This window comes from Cynocephalus volans, chromosome X (genome assembly GCF_027409185.1).
Source record: "Cynocephalus volans isolate mCynVol1 chromosome X, mCynVol1.pri, whole genome shotgun sequence".
Classification (NCBI taxonomy): Eukaryota; Metazoa; Chordata; class Mammalia; order Dermoptera; family Cynocephalidae; genus Cynocephalus; species Cynocephalus volans.
This window is the reverse complement of record NC_084478.1, coordinates 145,744,338-145,763,563: the sequence shown is the minus strand read 5'-3', so window position 1 is coordinate 145,763,563 and position 19,226 is coordinate 145,744,338. Positions and strand designations below refer to the sequence as shown.

The 19,226-nt window shown below is 39.8% G+C and overlaps 1 protein-coding gene across 1 annotated transcript in view; it reads left to right on the top strand.

Moving 5' to 3' along the window:
- GPC4 (glypican 4) overlaps positions 1-19,226 on the top strand; it is a 100,320-nt gene that overhangs the window by 48,971 nt on the left and 32,123 nt on the right. The window contains exon 2 of the mRNA XM_063083519.1: positions 17,178-17,336. Within this exon, the coding sequence (XP_062939589.1) occupies positions 17,178-17,336 (159 nt within the window). The remainder of the gene's footprint in view (positions 1-17,177; positions 17,337-19,226) is intronic.

Here is a 19,226-nt window from a genome sequence, read left to right as displayed (position 1 = left end):
TTGGGTTGTCCCCAAATTTTGAAGCAATATATAAGTGAGCCATTGCTATATAGAAAAAAGTTTAGTACATCAGGAGGTGATAAAAGTAAGAGTTTAAAGCCTACCCATATGCTTGATTAAAAGAAATATTCCCGTCTTTCCACACTGAACCTTAATCTATTTTTGTTTGATTTCCCCACCTCTCTTAAAGTAAATAATTGCCCTCATTTTTTAATCTGACTTTTGAATTTTCCTTATCTCCTTTATATCTTTTAAGATTCAATGACAATACACAGTAACATAGGTACATGATAATACTGTCTGTTGTGTTTTTAGCACCCTTCATAAATCGTGTCCTCAGGGTCCCAGTATTTGTATATTCTCCTTGCACTGCCCACCTCAAGAGCTCTGGTTTATTAGATGAACATTTTTTTTTCTCTTTTGCCAGAATACTTGGTTTCCTGTCTCCCCCATAGGCTTTATTTTTGTAAATGTGCAGTGATTTCACCTTTATTGTAAAGCTGGCCAGCCTGCTTGTTATGGAAATGAGTCTTACTGGTTTCTACTTTCCAGGGTCCCTTCTGGAACCCTTCTTATGAATAGGAATTGCACTGACAAGCACCAGTCTTTTGGGCACAGTGGCTGTTTGTAAAGACGGCCTACACATGTTGGCCAAAACAATTTCACCCTTGAGTTACTTCAAAACTGGCTGGTGGATACCATCTGGTCTCAGTGATTTATCTACTCCTGGTTTGTTGATTAGATGCAGAGCATCATGTTTACCACTATTTGATCTAGTACCTCTGACCTGCTGAGTTCAGTGTTCTGGTTTGGGAATGTGAATTTCCTTACAAGACAAAGAATTCATTCAGTCTCCTGACCCACTCCTTTTTAGCACTGTGACTGTGATTAAGTGGTTCCTCCAAATGGCTTCGTCCCTTTGATAGAGCGAAAGAGCCTCTTACTGTTGGCTTTGCAATCTCTTACAAGTTGCTCCTGCCTAGTTTTTATGTTGTGTTTAACCTGCTATGCCTTATGGGATTTTCTCTGTTTCCAGTCTGGACTCGCCTTTTTGTATTATCAAAGATACCTTCACTTCCTTTTACTCTGCCTTGTAATCATACTGAAGATTCTCTTCTCTCTCCAGCCCTCTCCCTAAAACCTAAGTACTTGCGAGTACTTATTCTGGGGTAACAAACAATAGGTACTTTCCCCCCGCTCTTTAAACTAGTCTCTAGGCGTCTTGAGTGTTGTTTACTTTTTGAACTCTTTTTTTCTCCCTCCCGCCCCCCTGGTTTTGTCATAGCTGCTTACTGTCATATAGGAAAACCCATGTAATGGCTTTTGTACTTTTCATTTCCTCTGCCGTCATGTTGTTGAATTTAATAGTGCTGTGATCACCATTACACACTTGTTTATCCACAGTTATTTGGTGCCCTAAGTTCTATGTACTGCTCAGGACCAGGGCCAGGGTATCTCCTGGGGCACCTGTCCTTCCCTCTCTCCATTCCCGCCTGTGCCCCCCCCGCCCCCCCACTCTCCCATTCTAGCATACTTATTCAGGAAGCAATTTTCATCTCTCCAAACCTTGCCTCCACATCTTAGCAAGTAAGCATTATGCTGATGAATTTTTCTTTTCTCATTCATGTCTGTGAATCTTATGTACAATTGTAAAGGAGATAATAGACAGAAATCTATGGTACCAGTCTAAAACCTAGTAGAGGAAGACCTATTTGACAGAAATATTTAAGACATAAAGAGAGTATGAGGAGGTGATCAGGTGGTAAACTGACAGACGCTCTGAGGTCGATACACTCTCATCAGCAACATCAAAAAATCAGCACTTAAATGCATCACAATCGCGCAGGGAGCTGTCATTTCCATCTTTGTTCTCCTGTCCTTTGATGTGAAGGGGAACAAACTCCCTTCATCTCAGAGTAGGTTTTTTTTTTTTTGGGGGGGGGGGGTTATTTGACAAAATTTATCCTTAGTCTAAATTTTTGAATCATCTGCCTTTATTTCATAGAGCAGAGTGCTCTTTCAACAAAATGATTGGCTATTCGGAAGAAACTGATCATTTGTCAGGAAGTGCAGCAGACATAGTGCATACTGTAGGGACACAGATTTTTTTAAAAAGGTCAGATGCATATTTAAGCAAATAGGAGTATCTCATTTCATCTTTTGAATTGTATTCATGATTGCAGGGATTTTAAGATGCAAATGAATCATGGTTGATATGTGGAAAGATTTGGATATTGATGCAAAATTGATTCTCCCAAATGTTAGGTCAGACTGCGGAATTTCTTTTTCTTTTCTTTCTTCTTCCCCCCCCCTTTTTTTTTGCAGCTGGCTGGGTCGGGGATCCAAACCCTTGACTTTGGTGTTATGACACTGTGTTCTAATCAACTGAGCTAACTGGCCAGCCCCCAGTCTGTGACATTTCTGATATTTGGCCTATTTGACCTAAAATAATGGCAGTCTCATAAGAATCAAACTTTAATATTTTGTTTCTCGTTAATCTCAAAGCTCATAACAGAGCCATTTCAAAACCAAAGAAAAGACTCTCTAGCCTGTAATCCCATAGCAGTATTACAGGCTGTAGCCTGAATTTTTATCAGTAGACAATTTCGTGTTTTGGCTAAATAAAGCTAAATTGCTATTTGGTCTGCAATTTTTAGAAATAAATGCTTCTTAAGGCTAATAATAATAATAATAATAATAGCAACAACAAGAAAACAAAACAGTTCTCCATTGTTTGAACATAGCTGAACCCTGAAGTATAGAAAGGAATTCCCCTTCCAAGAAATATATAGCATCTTCTGATGTATTTCTAATAATAGCTACTATTGATTGAGGTCTATATATATTTAATGCTTCCAACAACTCTGAGTTAGGTTCTGTTCTTGTCCCCATTTTACAGAAGATGAAGTACTGTCAGAGAAGTTAAGAGACTGTCCCAAAGTCACACAGCTGGTAAGCAAGCAACAGAACTCAGCCCAAACTCAGGCCTTTTTAACTCTGAAGTCCTTATGCTTTTCATATAACATACCTCCCTGCCTCAAAGACTCAGAACAGAAAGAGTACAATCAGAGTATTTATAGCTCATTTCCTACATGGTTCTAACATGTACACTATATGTAGTTAGATAGCAAATTAAGCTCCAGATAAGCTTTTCTGTCTGTCTTGAATTTTCTGCTTATTGTGACTTTATTCATTTCTTTTGTATTGAACTGCTCTGATTAAAGACCCTTGCTGATTCTGAGTAAGCTAAAGTTCTTGGTTCTTGAAGAGCCTGACGCTCCCTGTTCTGAGCTGCTATTCACTTGTGGGATAAAGAGAAGTTTGGATTCTGTATGGTGTCGCAGAGCCATCAAATGTGTCAGTGCTACTGGAAGAATTTTAACCAACAAGCAAAATGCGTCATTATTATTACTTAACATAGGCTCAGTTTGTGATAGTCTCTGATATAATTTCTGGTATGTTTGCAGCCATGAATCATGGAATCACGAAGGTTTATCTCTCTAGAATGAAGCAATGCCTTTTTATAAGAGTATACCTCCCACTTACCCATAACCCACCAAGTCATTAGGCCAAGAGGAAGCTCAGAGTTGGTGCCACCAAAGCATCCAATCCATACATACATTCCAGTGTATGTTTATGAAACTTGAGATTGAACTACGGTTTTTTCAAGCTCATTTAATTCTGGTACTGTGTATAGTCATTCTGTATTATTGAACTTAACCTAGTAGAGTGAATTTGGGTTATACTATTTGGTGTTTGTATTGGTCTGTGTTCATTGTCACATATTATAAATGGAAACACACATGGGCAAAAACATAAGCATGTCTTCCAGACAGCCTAGTTGAAATTCTAGTTTAGGCAGTTCATTTGCAACAATAAAGGCTTATAATGCTGGACATTTAATTTTGCTTCAGCTTTTGGAATGGCTCTTTCCCCCCCCATTGAAACTGATTCCAGAATATGATTTAATGTATGTGCTGCTGTAACACTGCATAGAATTTGGGATTATGCTGTCTTGACTCAGAGTTAAAACATAGGATTAGGTAGATTAAAAAAAAATAAAATGTGGCCTCTCATGGTTTATGATCCTGTGAAAGATAAAGAGAACAAAGTGAGCTTTCTCTGTTCTTTCATACTTCTAGTTACTGATACATTTCTAAGCACACTACAATGTTTACTAATTCATACAGATAAGCACAGCCCTGCCAAGTATTATCTTTAAAACAAGACCCATATTTAATTCAGTTGTCATTCATTCTCATCCTTGAAGGCAGCTGAAAAAAATTGCCTCTCGTTGGTTACTATGGGACCAGGAAAAACTAGGGGCTTGTGTAAATATGCATGTGTCTGCAAGGAAAAGGTTACTTTATTTTTTATTTTCCTTTGAAGTACATTTAAGTATGCTCTTAAAATATATCCCGAACGGCATACCATTATTTGTTTTCCACCTAGGATAAAACATCTTCAAGGAGAAGAGCTGAAAACAAGTATATTAAAGTGACTTATTCTTTCCTGGCAGGAGGTCCTGGTACGAAATTGGGTCCTTGAATTTTCCAAATGAGGCTGTATTTATTGCCCTTCTTCTCTAAGAAGGGCCATTTTAATAATTTTTGTTATCACATCAAAGACTTTTCACTATAATTATAGTCCCTAATTGCAGTAGTAATGCTGTGTGCCATCTGCAGGCTCTGTATAATGGAAACTAGGGAGAAAAACATGTCCCTCTGCTTGATGGGAGTCACCGTGGAACCTGAGGCCCTGGTGGCCAGATCACCGCTTGCATTAGTTGTAGGGACCCTCCCACTACTGGGCCCTGGGTCATATGCCACCTTCCTTTTCTTTCTCTTTCCTTTGGCCCATTTCTTTCCATTCTTTCTCTCTCACTCCTGCCCCTTAGTGGCTGCAGGCCTGGATCTCCCCACTCCCTATGTTTGTTGCTCATCCTAAAGTAGTTGATGTGCTTTGACGATGGGCCACATTCTGGAACTTCTTTGGGATCAGATGTTTTTCCAAATTAATTGCTTTCTGAGTGAGCAGTTAGCACCATTCTGAAGTGACTTCCAGTGTCACCCCCATGGAAGCAGCCTTCACTTCAGTTCTCCATAGAGGCTCAAGTTGAAGTAGCTCCTCTCCTTTAATCCCTCCCCAAAGCCAAAATGGTAACAGGCAGCCCCTTCATTCTTGGTTATCTGACAGTTCTGCAGTAAAAAGGGCTGGGCTACCTCCAGTGCACTTTCTGCAGCATTCATATTTACCTCCGTGACCCTGTGGTCTGAGGCCTCTGGTCTGGCAGGCCTGTGTGTGAAGGTGGCCAGAACAGGCCTGCAGGGACTCGAATGCATAGCAAATGATTGATTTCTCTCTTTTCCTTGTCACTTTCTGGCAAAGAGACAATCACTTTTCTATCTTATTCTCTAAAGAAGTAAAATTTTTCATGTCATAAATAAGTAAGGAAGCACTTTGATACCTTGAGTTAGTGCCTAAGATCTGCCTTTATTTTCCCCTCTCTGTGATACTTAGGAAACCAAAGGGAAAATGGTAGGTGGCTGGCATGGCAGCCCAGCTGAAGAACTGGCTTAGGTCCTTTGCATTTGAATTTCGGCAGCTTTTTATTAGAGTTCTACAGAGCCCCAAACAAACAGGGAATATTACTAGCGTGGTGGAGAAGGGACCGTGTGGCATCTCAATTCCTTTGCTGTTTGGAGTGTCAGTCACTTGAGGGAATAGAAGCTCCTCCGGTGAGACTTCAGCCACAAAAATTAATGGAGCCACGCCAGTGACTTATTGACTACCTGAATATAAGTTTAGGGAAGCTCATCATCAAATGACCAGATTTAAGGCCTTTGAAAGTCAAAGCATTAACATCATCTGACATTTTTTTATTAATATTAATTTGAATGTTTAGTGACTTCCGATTTGTCAAATAAATGGAACAGCATTTGTGTGAGAAGTCTGTCGTGTGGATTTTGTTTTGTTGACCAAGAAAAGCAGCAGAACTAAATCCTCACAGTTTGCTTATCCCCACCCCCCTTGTGAGATTCTGCTCTGAGTCCAAGCTCATGTCTTCTGTAGTTGTAGGTGACTCAAAAAATGGACACAGCGAATCTGGCAAAGTATAGATTATATTTGAGTGTCTGAATCTCTCCCACTTTTTCCAAGGGTACTTCTGTGGCACATCTCTTGACGTCCCAAAGTGAGAAGCATGGGTTTGGGTGGATTTGCTTGATGTGGCATCATCTCTTCTGTCTTTGGACTTAGGTTGTTCCAAGGTAAGATCAAAGGACCTCAGAGATCTTGGGGGGTGGGGGTTAGACAAATTCAGATTATAGAGTAAGAAGGAGAGAGAAAAAGCCTATAGAACAAAAATAAAATCCATGTCTGTTCATTTTCTGCACTGAGGCACTTGATAAATATTGCATTAAGCACCGACAATGTTTTTGTGTTGCCAAATCGGGTCAAAGGTTAGTTTGGGAGATGTGAATCAATTCTTTGACTTAGACTTGGGGAAAATGTAAGGGTAGAGTTCCATTCCTAGATAATCTTTTGAGGTGGAGTAACTGAAGTAACTAGGTCAAGAAGTGGTAAATATATTGGATTTTCTAATTCTAAGGAACAAATCAAATGTAATTAATCAGTGAGTCTGATCCTAAAGAAAAGATGATGAAAGGTGAGATTGGGGAATTGAATGGTGCCAGGGAGCTAGTACTTTGCCATTAGGATAAATCTCAATCGGACCTGGGGTGCCTCACTAATAAAGGCAGGCTGGTAGAATCTATAATAAAGGGTGAGAATACTGAACACTTAAGCAAACTCAATCTTCTGGGAAAGGCAACCTCATTTCTGTAAGGGGAGTCTGTGCTTTGCTAATGACCTTGTATTTATAAGGGGCTAATGCATATGTAGACAAAGGGAAACCAGGGCATGTAATCTACTTAGGCTTTTCAAAAAGCTTTTCACACCAAGCCAAGGAAACTCAAAATAACTGGCATTACCACAGAATTGTAAGACGGTTCCATCAAATATTATGATTGAATAGGTAATTTTCTGGATAGCGACATCAGCAGTGGCATTCTCTCCACAATTAGGATTGAGACAAGTTTTACTTAAAACTTGAGGAAACGACCTAGAAGAGGAAGTGTACATTGAAATCTTTACATTTGTGAACAAAACTTTATTAATAAATAGCGAAGAGCCAATTAAATGGGAATAAATTATATGGGTATATGCCCCAAGGTGGCAGGCCCAGGTGCAGGGTACTAGATAATGGTGAGGAGAAGCTTTTTTTTTTTTTTTAAATATAACTGAAAATGGCATGATTCGTATTGCATAACATGCTGCTTAAAGACTCTTCAGGCCAATTTGGAGGGTTGGGGAAATAGCCTTGCCAAGTGGCAGGGAGCGTGGGGAGGGCTCAACCCTTCCCCCATCCATCCATGCTAAAGTTCAGAAGAATTTTTCTCTCATGTTGTAAAATTAACCTCCATTCAATTGGGGCTCATGTCCATGTCCATGGGAACTGGGACTAATTAAGAGCCCTTCAATGCGGACCTGTATTAGAGTAAGCTGTAACTTACTGTGACCTTTAACAAGAATTTCGTAGGAGTGGGTTTTAAGGAATATAATTAAGCAGAAACATTGAAAACATAAATGTTTCTTTCCCCTCCACCATTTCAACGATGCCTGGCTAGAATTTTCAAGAATGGTTTGTGTGGCATGAAACCTGATGTTACAGAATCATTTTTCTTTATGCGAGGAAGCGGATTTTGCTAGCACTTGATGTAAAAGCTTTCTAGACAGCCATTTGGAAAAATACCTTTTGGAGAATTCATGATGAATGAATATGTTATTCTACTAGTCTATTTTTTCTGTATGGTAGATTTACTAAAACGTCTTCTCACAGTGTAGTGTTTTGGGGTCAGCAATTTTAGGTATATTGTGAAAGGGAGAGTAAGAAAGTTAGAGGGTTTTTATCTTCCCTGTTGCCCAAGCTAAATGCATTGTGGCGCACTCGGGAGAGTGCGGCGCTGGGAGCGCAGCGACGCTCCGCGGCAGGTTCGGATCCTATATAGGAATGACCGGTGCGCTCACTGGTCACGAAAAGACAAAATAAATAAATAAATAAATAAATAAAATAAATAAACGCATTACTACAAAAGGGAAAAGAATGTAATGTTAAAAATGTTCATGACCCACACAACCCGTGAATTATGTATAAAACGAAAGGCATTAATCGTTCTACTAGAGTGTCTGATGTCTGTGAGCACCCCACCCCACCCCACTGGATTTTCTTCTACACTTGGGGTGAGCTCCACTGCTGACCCTTTCCTTGTTGCGGGCTCCTGGGACTTCTTTAGAGATTATTTGGTAAGAATAAGGAAAATCACTTGCTGTTCCATCAACCCCCTGGGAGGAGGAGGGAAGGAGTGTCTCCAACGACGTTTCCCTGACACCCTTCTCCTTTTGCTTTCTCTGAGGTCTTCTGTGACTGTGCACAAGAGACCCCCACAGTGGCAATCACCAGGGATGCCCAAAAAGGGCAAGTTGCTGGTGGCCAGCCCTTCCGCACCCTGGGAATCCTTGTGACCCTCCCTCTGAGCCTGTTCTGATCAGCTACCTTAGAGGTGGCCCTGCCGTGGCCTGGGTCCACTAGGGATTATGATGCAGGGATGGGAAGCAGGTTCCAGAGGTATTGTTGGGCACCAAAGGAAAAAATGTCCTAGCCAATTGTTTCCTCTTACTTAGGTTGCTTTTTATTTGTAGTTGGAATGTATTTGTAGTTGGAATGAGACTGTAACAGATGCAATCAACCCTGGGAATCTTAGTCTCTGCCCAGTCTCTTATGCCTCCCTCTCTAGAAAAAGAAAATCTCTGAGATGGCTGGGGTTGGAGTGGGGGGATGTATGAAAACAATTCAGAAGAAAGACTTTTGAGGAGAATTATGGAAATCTTAATTTCATAGGCACTGTGTAACGAAAAACCTCAGGGTCTCTATTTTTTTAATGCTTAAAGGGCTTGAAATTCACATGTGGCTCCTTCAAATCACTTGTATGATTCAGAATCATTTATTTATCCCCAGGCATTCTGTTAAATTATGAGCCCAATGAAAATTGTAAATTAGTATTTGAGAGAAATTCTGAAATGATGCTACCAAAGTTTGTGCCCCTGAATCATTGACAAAAAAGGAAAGCTTTTCTTTTGTTAGTTGAAAAACAAGTAGAGATTGCTGTCTATTCCTGCCTGCCCCTAGCTATCCCCCAAGGGCCTCCAACACATTTCCTTGAGCCTTTTATTAGCACTGACTTCTTAGGACGTATTTACAGGAGCCTCAGAATTGTTGAGGAGTATTATTATTCCTGTTGAGTCCTGGAGGTAATGCTTGTAAATAAATGTGCAAAATAGATGCAGTTGGGTCTAGCTGCTGAGAAGTAATGGTGACACAAAGTCAAGGTGTGCAGTTCAGGCCATTCACTCAGTTTGGTTTGGTGTGCCTTCCTCAGTAAACCTTTGCTGGGGATCTCAGACTGTCAGATAGTAACTTCAGTTCATAATTTGCTTATCATTTGAAGGGTGGTAAGAAGTCCTGCTTGATTTCTAATCTGGAGTGCAGTTGCAAGCTGTTGCAAGCTCACTGAAAAGAAGTGTGGAGTTTTAGAGTAGTAACCCTAACTTGTTCAACTACACTTACACAGAGTTATTCTTAGAAAAATATGTTAAAACTGATTTTTGAAACGTATGTGTTTCTGGTTAGCCTTCTCTATCCTACCTTGCAGGATTAGTGGACCTAAAAATAATTGGCAGTCTTAAGCCCTTCAGAGCTATATTTTGGCAAGGTTTTGCAAAATGCTAACTAGCTGCATTTCTCCTACTGATTGGTAGGTGATCGCAAATCATACATCTGCGTAATGACTGTAATTTATGTGCTTTATTATTAAGGTTTAGGTCAAATGACTTCAGGCTTTCGATGTACATAGCACATTATATGCAGTAATTTCACTCCTTTTTGGAAGGAGGGAGGATAGATTAATGTATACTTCTCCCACCCCCCTGGGATTATTAAAAACTTTTAGAAATTTTCTTTCTTTGTTCCCATGAAGCACAGCATGTATGTTCCTCATGGGGTTCTTAGGTAGCTTGGAGGAGCTGGAGCTATATAGCAACCTGCATTTTGGCTCTCTTTGTGGCTACCTGAATTTAGATCTAAGAAGTAAGCAGAAAACTATTTTGGTAACGCTTCAGACCAATAGCAAGAAATTGTTTTACTTTCAGAAGAAATAACAATTAGAAAAAGGGTAAAGTAGCAATTGAGGGATTAGGAAAATTGCCCCAGCAAATAATAGCTTAGTGTGGCTCCCCAATATTAGAATTATATCAAGCATTTATATATTTTGAAAGCATGATAAAAGTCCCCCTATACCCCCACTGGCCACATGTATTTATCCTTTTTACTTTGAAAGCCAAGGCTTGCTTGCTTCCTTTTTTCTTTCTAGATTTACAGAAATTGGGAAGAAAGCACAGAGTTTTGTATATACCACTCCAGTATTCTCTAGAATTAATATCTTACATTAGTGTGGTACATTTGTCACAATTGATAAACCATTATTGATGCATTATTACTAAAGTCATACTTTATTCTGATTTCCTTAGTTTTTTTGGTAACAGTTTTATTGAGATATAATTCATATAACAAATAATTCACCCATTTAAAGTGAACAGTGGCTTTTGATATACTCCAGAAGTTGTGCATTCATCATCAAAATCAATTTTAGAATGTTTTCATGACCCCAGAAAGAAAACCCCTTACCTTTTAGCTATCAGCCCACCTTTTCTCCCATCCCCCAGCTCTGGGCATCCACTAATCTACTTTCTGTCTCTAGGTCTGCCTAATGCTGGACATTTAAATGGAGTCCTATGATGCGAACTTTTGTGACTGGCTCCTTTCACTGTTGAGATTCAGCCATGTTGTAGCATGTATCAGAACTTTATTCCTTTTTATGGCTGACTAATATTCCATTATACGGCATGCCACATTTTGTTTATCCAGTCATCTGTTGATGGAAATTTGACTGTAATGCATAATACTGCTGTGAACATTTCACATACAAGTTTTTGCCTGATTTCCTTAGTTTTCCCCCAATGTCCTTATTCTGTTCCAGGACCCCATCCAGGACACCACATTTTGAAGGCCCTTTAAATGTCTGTGCTTGGTCAGTTCATCATCACGTGGGCATGCCGCTCAACTCCTACTTGGTATGCTCTTTCCTCCAAATTCCCACCTCCAATAAGAAATCTTCCTGAGCTAGCTGGAAGAGAGATGGTACTGCTGTCCTGGTCCCACTCCCTCACCTAGTACAAGTTGTCAGGAATGTCTCTTCATTCAGAACGTCAGTACCTTATCCGAGTGTAATAAATGTTTTCATTTCTTTCTCTGTTTTGTCATTGCACTGTTTTACATTTACACAATGCTTCCTTGTTTCCAAAGGGCTTTTTTAGGCTCCAGGGGGTAACTGATTTTTCCCAAGAGCCTTCAGTGAATCATGTTGAGCTGGAACTCAAACCCATATTCCTGACTCCCAGATCAGTCGTCTTATCCCTAGACCACCATTAACCCTACAGAATAAAAGATCCAAATACTGTAGTGTTAAGTATTAGGAACCTTTTAAATTCACTTCTTAAAAACCTCTCGTAAAGAGTGAAGTTCTCTTCATAACCCAAGTGAGTCGCTCACTTCAAGAAAGGCCAATGCAAAGACCATCAGAGAAGTCACTTGCCTCACAGCACCGAGCAAATAATGGTGGAATCAAAGCTAAAAACTCCATTCTCCTGGTTGCTACCCCCAGTGCTCTGTCCACTAAGGCCCAATTGCTTCATGGTTATCTGATACTGTAGAAAATAATCATGGGGCACAGCTAAACCCATAGTTTAAGCTAAACCAAGGTACTAAAATGGACCAAATTGATTGAGGTTTGAAAAGTAGAGCAAGGTGAACATATAGAGGAGAGGTCTGGGAAGAGACACTAACGCACTAAGCTTGTTGTCGGCATGAGTTTCATTTTCTTTAGTTACCTCAGTTTTCTACTTTTCTACAATAAATATATATTGCTTTTAAAATAAAGTTTTGGTTAAAAAAAAAAAAGGCCAGTGCAAAATCATGGTCTCTTATATTTGCAGTTTACAAAGTGCTTTCCAGTCAGTTCTTCACAAATGTTCCTCACTGCAGTCCTCACCCTTATGGTGCAGTTTGTGTCTCTTTTATTTACCAAAGTCATTTTGGATGTTTTATTAGTCAGATAAGTCTGGGTAAAGAGAATGTCTGCCTTACAAATCACACTGCTGTATTCTGTGCCAGTGTCTGTACTGGCTGCTGTTTTTCCATTTAGGACACTGGGCTTAAAATCACTAGAGATTGACTTTGTTTCCTGCAGGTATAGAAAGCTTACACCACAAGTATTACAAGGTAACCACAAGTATTCCTCTGTCCTCACCCCACCTCAGCCCCCAAAAAGCATGAGAATGAGAGACATTTTCTTGACATCTAGTTGTATTTCAAGATGAATTTTCTGAGAGAGATGTAGAAAATGGTTGTTAGGTATAGTTGAAAATAGTGAAGTTAGTAGTAAATAAGCTGAGAACCTAACCACCACTTATATACATTTTCTACAGGGATCTGAGTTATGAGCAACTGAAAATAAACAAACACTAGCCGCACCCCATTTGTACATCAGAGCCCGGCTTTGGTGAGAGGAATGAATGAGATAAAGTGAGAAAGCAAAGTTCTACACATCGCTCACCCCAGAGCGCTGTGAAATGATGGAGTAGGTTTCTCATATTCAATGCCTACTCCTTTAACCATTGATTTGAAGTGCTTCAAAAAAAGAACCAGTACACACTCGGCACGATCGAGTAGTAATTTATTGTGATTGTCTTTGTTCAGCTTTGAAAACTAAGGCATTGATATTAAGACTAAAGAGAAATTACATAGAGCTGGTGTGATTGAAAAAAGTTTGGCTCTTTTGAGTGATTTTTGTTTTGTTTTGTTTTTAATGCCATAGAGTTAAGCTTTAAAAGCACGCTTCGTTGAATCCCATCCAAGCCTCCTAGGACAGGCCTGGGGGACCTTTTTTCTATTGAGGGCCACTGACCCACGAAGAAAAAAACTAATCAAGGTCCATGTACAAAAAGCAACTTAATTTAGGTGCTTCCTTAGAAAACCATAAAGCATTCAATTCACCTGCTTTTAAAATTAAGAACAAGGAACTCTCAACAAGTACAACAAATTAAAAAAAAAAAAAAAAAGCCTTTCGGTTTCATATTATACACAGTTAAAGGGGTGGGGTGGGAGTAAGAAAGAACAGTGTAGGTGCAGTAAAAAGAGAGTGGAAAGCAGACAAGAGAGTTTTAGGGGACTTGAAGAGATACACGGAAACTATATCTCTTCAAGAAACTATATCAAGGGTCACGGAAGCAGGAGATTGAGTGAGGGAAACGGGAGACAAATGATGTTGTAGATCATAATTTACAGCTTACTGAGCTAGTGGATTATCTGGTTAACTGCTATTCCAAACTCATGTGCAGCTCAAATCCTGAAACCTTTCCAGCAATAATTCTTAACAAAGGGTGTTTATCAAAATCACCTAGGGCTCTTTTTAAAAAGTGTCCAGTGCTACCCCCACAGTGGCTGTCTACCTGTCCCATATTGATTCAGTTTTCCCTGTGTTCAGCTCACTTAGCCTAAAAGAAACATCTTTCTTAAATGAGAAGTATGTAGAATCATCAGGTTTCAAAAGGACATCTCCAGAAGGAAAAGGCAGTTCTTATTTAGACACAGCATTTTAGAAGCAGTCTCAAACACACAGAACGCCTTTCAAATAATATGTATGCCGTGGCTTTCAGAATAAACTACTTTGGGTACTTAAAGTAGAGCTATTCCCGTTTTTAAAAAATTGAGTAAGTTGCACGAGTTCTCAGAGATTCTCGCCAGAATGTGGAGCTGTAATTCCATTTTCAAATGCACCCGGGCTGTCCCCGTTTCCTCCTTGTACTTCTCATCAGCACTAACTGGTTATGGCACCGAATCCCCAGTAGCCTAAGTATGTCTTGGGGTTTAATTCACAAGTGTGTCTTGTACTGCATGTGTCTCAGGGCTTTTGGCAAGAATGTCAAACTACATCTTCAAGTAATGCTTTTCAGAAATGCAGACAGAATAAGTGGTGCGTTCAAGGCTATAACCAAAAGTAGCATGTTGGAGTGGAAACTGTGCACTGAAGGGAAGACAACTTTCCTAGTAGAAACATTAGCCAAGTTGTCATCATTTACACAAGGCCATCCTTTCACCACTAGGCGAAATCTTCCTGGACAGATCTTATTTCTAAGATGAAAGTGCACGATTTTTTTTTTTATTTTATTAGGTATTGACAAAATAAAGACGTACTCCAGTGTTCAAGTATGAGCAGGTCTCCATAAGGTCCCACCGAGGGCCCCTGGTGGGTGGGAGGTGAGTGGAGTGCCTGGCCGTGCTGGGCCTTTTATGTGTGCCAGGGTGAACGATGCTGTCTGCTTTCAGCAGGTTACCAGTAAAACTTTTATTGCTGCTACCCATTTTTGAAGGGTATATCTTTACTTAGTGTCAAATTCCTGTGGGTAAGTTTAAACCTCTCAATGTCTAGCACCTTCTTCAATGGAGACCATTATTCTTTCCTGCTGTCTCTTAGTATTTTCTTGCTTCAGGGTGTGTGGGGGCACACACACGTGTATTAGGGGTGGGGAAAAGGGGTGCTTTTCCTTGAACTTAGAAGCCTATTTTGATAGGATCCAGTAAGTGATCCTTTATTATATGGGTGAACTTTGTTAAGATTAGGTGAACGTAGATGATTTTCCCAACTCACGAATTGTTTTGCCATGGAAATTTAATGTATACCACAACAGAATCTTTGCAGGGGCTTGAAAAACAGCCTAACCTGTGATTAATTTTAGCCTGTGACAATTTTTGAAAAGTTTCTGCTCCCTTATTGTGAAGTAATTGACTTAAATAGCCCTATGTGTGTTAAATTCTCATTCTGAGCATTCCAATTAATTTTCTATGAAAAGTGATATGTATTATTTAATACAGTCGTATCCCTGTACAATTTGGGTTCCTTCATATTGTTTTTTGTGTTAAGATTATAGTGGAGGAAACCCTCAACCCTGAAACCAGGAGACAACGCAGTCTCTCTCTGTTAATTATGTGTCCCAAAGGCCTGCTGTGAACTTGTTAAGCTAGTGAAGAGGGAGTTTTGTTTTTGGTTGTAACAAAGGTGTTTCCATAAAACTGAGCCTTAGCAACCCTTCTTCTTTCACTAATGAGATCTAAGATATTCTGCAACTTCACAGCTCTAAACTCTATTATGCAAGCTTTCTTTTTTCCTTTTTTTAATCTGTTAGTAGAATTATCTGTTGACCAAGGTTTTCAGAAATGTCAAAAGAAACTTTTAGCAGTTTCTGGGTGAGGAGGTTATTTGAAGATTGCGTTCCAACCCCCGCTCCCTTCCGTAGTCCTTTAATGCTGCATACCCCTTTTTTTCTGGCAGTAACACTCTCCTTACTTTTTAATTGCCAGGAAGGAAGAATGATTGGGAACATATATGATTATATAATTATTGGCATATGTGCAGTTGACAACTTAGTGAAATAAACTGCCAACTCAATTTTATCTGAAAAACCTCCCATCCCAAAGCTACTTTGGTATCTATGTTATGTGAAGGCCTATTTCCTGGAAGTACACACAGCCAAGAAGCAGCAATGGCCAGCCTGTGGCCCATTTCATTTCCCATGTTTAGTGTTAGAAAGTTTTGCTTTCCATTCTCCAGCCGTTTGTTTATTGGTCACACTTACCATTGACAGGTTCACATGTCTTCAATATACTCTTTCCTGAGTTCCCGAGATCTTGATTCTTTTCAGACCTCTTCTGTCTTACACGAAACATGGAACCATAGCAATAGCAGATGGAACCATGAAAGTGAATCCTTGTAACAAACCTCTGAACAAAATAACAGCACACCAATTAATATTGGAGTGACTAAAGTGATAGTACCCTGTAGGGTTTATTTTTTGAGTGGCACCGCATCTCTTGGTCATTATGAAGGGAGAGGCATTGTCACTTCAAAGCACAATTTTTGTTCTGCGATGGAGGAGGAACGAGGGGGAAATTCTGGGGCTTATAGAAAGAACCCCTCCAAATCCTCACCTCCAAAGTGCAAGCAGAATGCAGTTGGTGTGAGGGAGGGAGAGAGATGCTTCTTGGGTTGGGCTGCTGTGGAGTGATGTGTCTTTGACACTGTCCTTGACTCTTAGGGCTCCATAAAGATTCCATTTATTGGAAGCTGCTAGTCTATACTGGGATGAATGGCTACATCACACAGAATCATAAGGTGGATACGGTCCCTGACATCTGCACAGAAGATGCTGGACAGAAAATCTTAAAAACTGAGGATCGTTTATCATCACCCCTTTGTGATTTACCAGAGACTCAGACTATCCAACATGACCTCCCATAGTTTCCTCTTTGCTCACAACCCCTTGAAATGCATGAATCCCTCTGCTTCCTCGCAGTATGACTACAGCTCATGTATTTACTCAGTCTTTCGTTATTGTCACATATTTTATAAATTGTTCTTGATCAAAGATGATCTCTCTTGGAGCGTAAACTCCCAAATTTAGAAAAACTATGTCTCATTTGCGTGACTTGTATAGTATTTAGCATAGAATCTCAGGGAATTTATAAGAGAGACGTAGGTTGATACTGAATGCTACCCCATTTGTTTTTTGGCGGCTGGCTGGTACAGGGATCCAAACCAGTGACCTTGGTGTTAAAAAGGCTGTGCTGTAACCAACTGAGCTAACCAGCCAGGCCTCTATCCTGTTTATTGGCCATATGAGTTTTTCTGTGATTTAGCATCTCCCTGAAAAGTTTTTTTTGCCTTTTGGAGAGGGGGCTTTAAATGTTTGTATTTTTTCAAGAAGGGGATAAATATTTTTAGGCTTCATGAAACTTTTTAGATATACACGACGCCTGGGCCTTTGCAGAAACATCACAGACTGAAGTGAACCAGACTGTGTGTACCTAAATCAAACCCTTCCCCCTTGGACTTGATGGATGTTAGACTTGATGATAGAGACTGACTTTCCTACTTTTTATCTTCCAGGTGATCATTTGAAGATCTGTCCCCAGGGTTATACCTGCTGCTCTCAAGAGATGGAGGAAAAGTATAGCCTGCAAAGTAAAGATGATTTCAAAAGTGTGGTCAGCGAGCAGTGCAATCATCTGCAAGCTGTCTTTGCTTCCCGTTACAAGAAGTTTGATGGTATGTTATGCAAGTCACATTTAAGACCTGACAATTGCTTCTTCAGAGCTGTTCTGTTCCCTCAGTGCTTAAGTTTTCTCCCAAGATATTCGCCTTGTTGGATCCCAGGGACAAGTTAGCCCCGCAGCTTTTTTGCTAGAATCCTTCTGGATGTACTGGAATCTGTATGGTAGGCATTATGGAAATATGGTCACAAGGAGCCAAATAGGAGATGAGTTTAATTTACATGCTTTCATTTATTTTTGGGGGGTGAACACAGAATAGTGTTGTTGACGCAAGTCACTTAAAAAAACCCCAAGACGTCCTAATAAAAAGCAGACATCTGAAAACTGTCTTAGTCAAAATAACCGTAAAGATGCTGCAGATGCCAGACTTCAAATTAAACTTCAAAATGGATCCCCAAAGACAACTAGAATTCCTAGAAGCTCTGCAGAACACAGATAGGCGCAAAGCTCAGCTCTTGAGTGTCTGTGCAGCAGCGACCCAGAAGTGGCTACTACAGTAGTTTTCATGAAGCTGGGCTCCTTTGCCAGCCTTATTTGATCTGGGGTTCTGGTGAAGTCTTTCTGTGTGAAGCCATGACAGAACCCATTCTAGTCCCCTGTACCAGACATGGCTTCTCACATGCACACTTTCTTTTAATAGTAAAGAAAATAGCCAGTATGAGCCAAATGAGAGGCACTTCAATACTATCTGAAGCAATGTTACAGAGAGCAGACTTAAAAAAAATCGAATATGGGGTTCAAAACACCTCAGGATTCTTTTCTCTGGTGCCGTTCACTCAGTTTGAAGGTTGTTATGAAGTAGATTTAATTTTAATAGGAGTGATTTCCTTTGTGCCTGTTTTAAAGGCCATTCTAATTACATAGTACCTTTGAAGCATGCTTTTCTTGACATTATGTGTGGTGAAGAAGTACCAGGCAAATTTTCTAGATGTGAAATGTCTTTGAGTATTTCTGCAAAGGGCTTGTTACCATGGTGAGATAGACTAAATTAGATTTGATATGGCTGATAAAGCAGTCCCCAGCTAAAGAACAGGTTGTATTTCAAATGCTGGCTTTGAGATTTGTTGTTTGAAACTTATAACCGATTTAATAAGAATTAGGGTCCGAGGCTAGATCACAAGAGCATATTTAATCTATGATATAGTTGAGCTAAAATACTGTGTATGTAGTTTACCATTGATCGCACTCATTTTTTTCCCAAATACTTTGTGTACCAAATTGTGTTTAGTCTTAATCCTATCTCCCTTCCCTGGATGGATGAGAATAATTTATATATCTCCTAGGAATAATCTATATATCCTCCCTTATTATCCCATACTCCCCTCCACACATGCTGTTCATGTTAAGAGTATTTATCAGTATGTCAGTACCACGTGAAAATGGGTGTTATTGGCAAAAATACATCATCAGACCACTTCCGTCTCTCTTGATCACTAAAAAATAATTATTATTATTATTACTGAAGAGAATGGTATTCTCTTGACTATGGCATTTCTCATTCAGGGTAATAATGTAAGCATTTTCTTTTACTTCAGGGAGAAAACTTAGATAATTAGCGGTCATCTTTGAAAACTTGAGATGCCGATATTTAAAAATTACCACTTGGGGGCTTCATAATAGAATTTAGAAGGAAAAAAATCCTGCTCTTTAGAAATGACTCTCCTATTGACAGCATGATGCAATAGAGATAAAGTCATTTTCAAGTTCCAAGGCCACCTCCTCCAAGTCACCCCATTTCTTCTTAGACATTTCTCTTCTTGGAATGTCAGCCACAGTCATTGCGTTGGTTTAGCTGTTCTCTCCCCTCCTAGCTCCCCATGGCTTTATAGCACTACTCCTATGATTCCAGTGTGTAGTTTTTTTTTAAAATGCCACACAGAGAAAC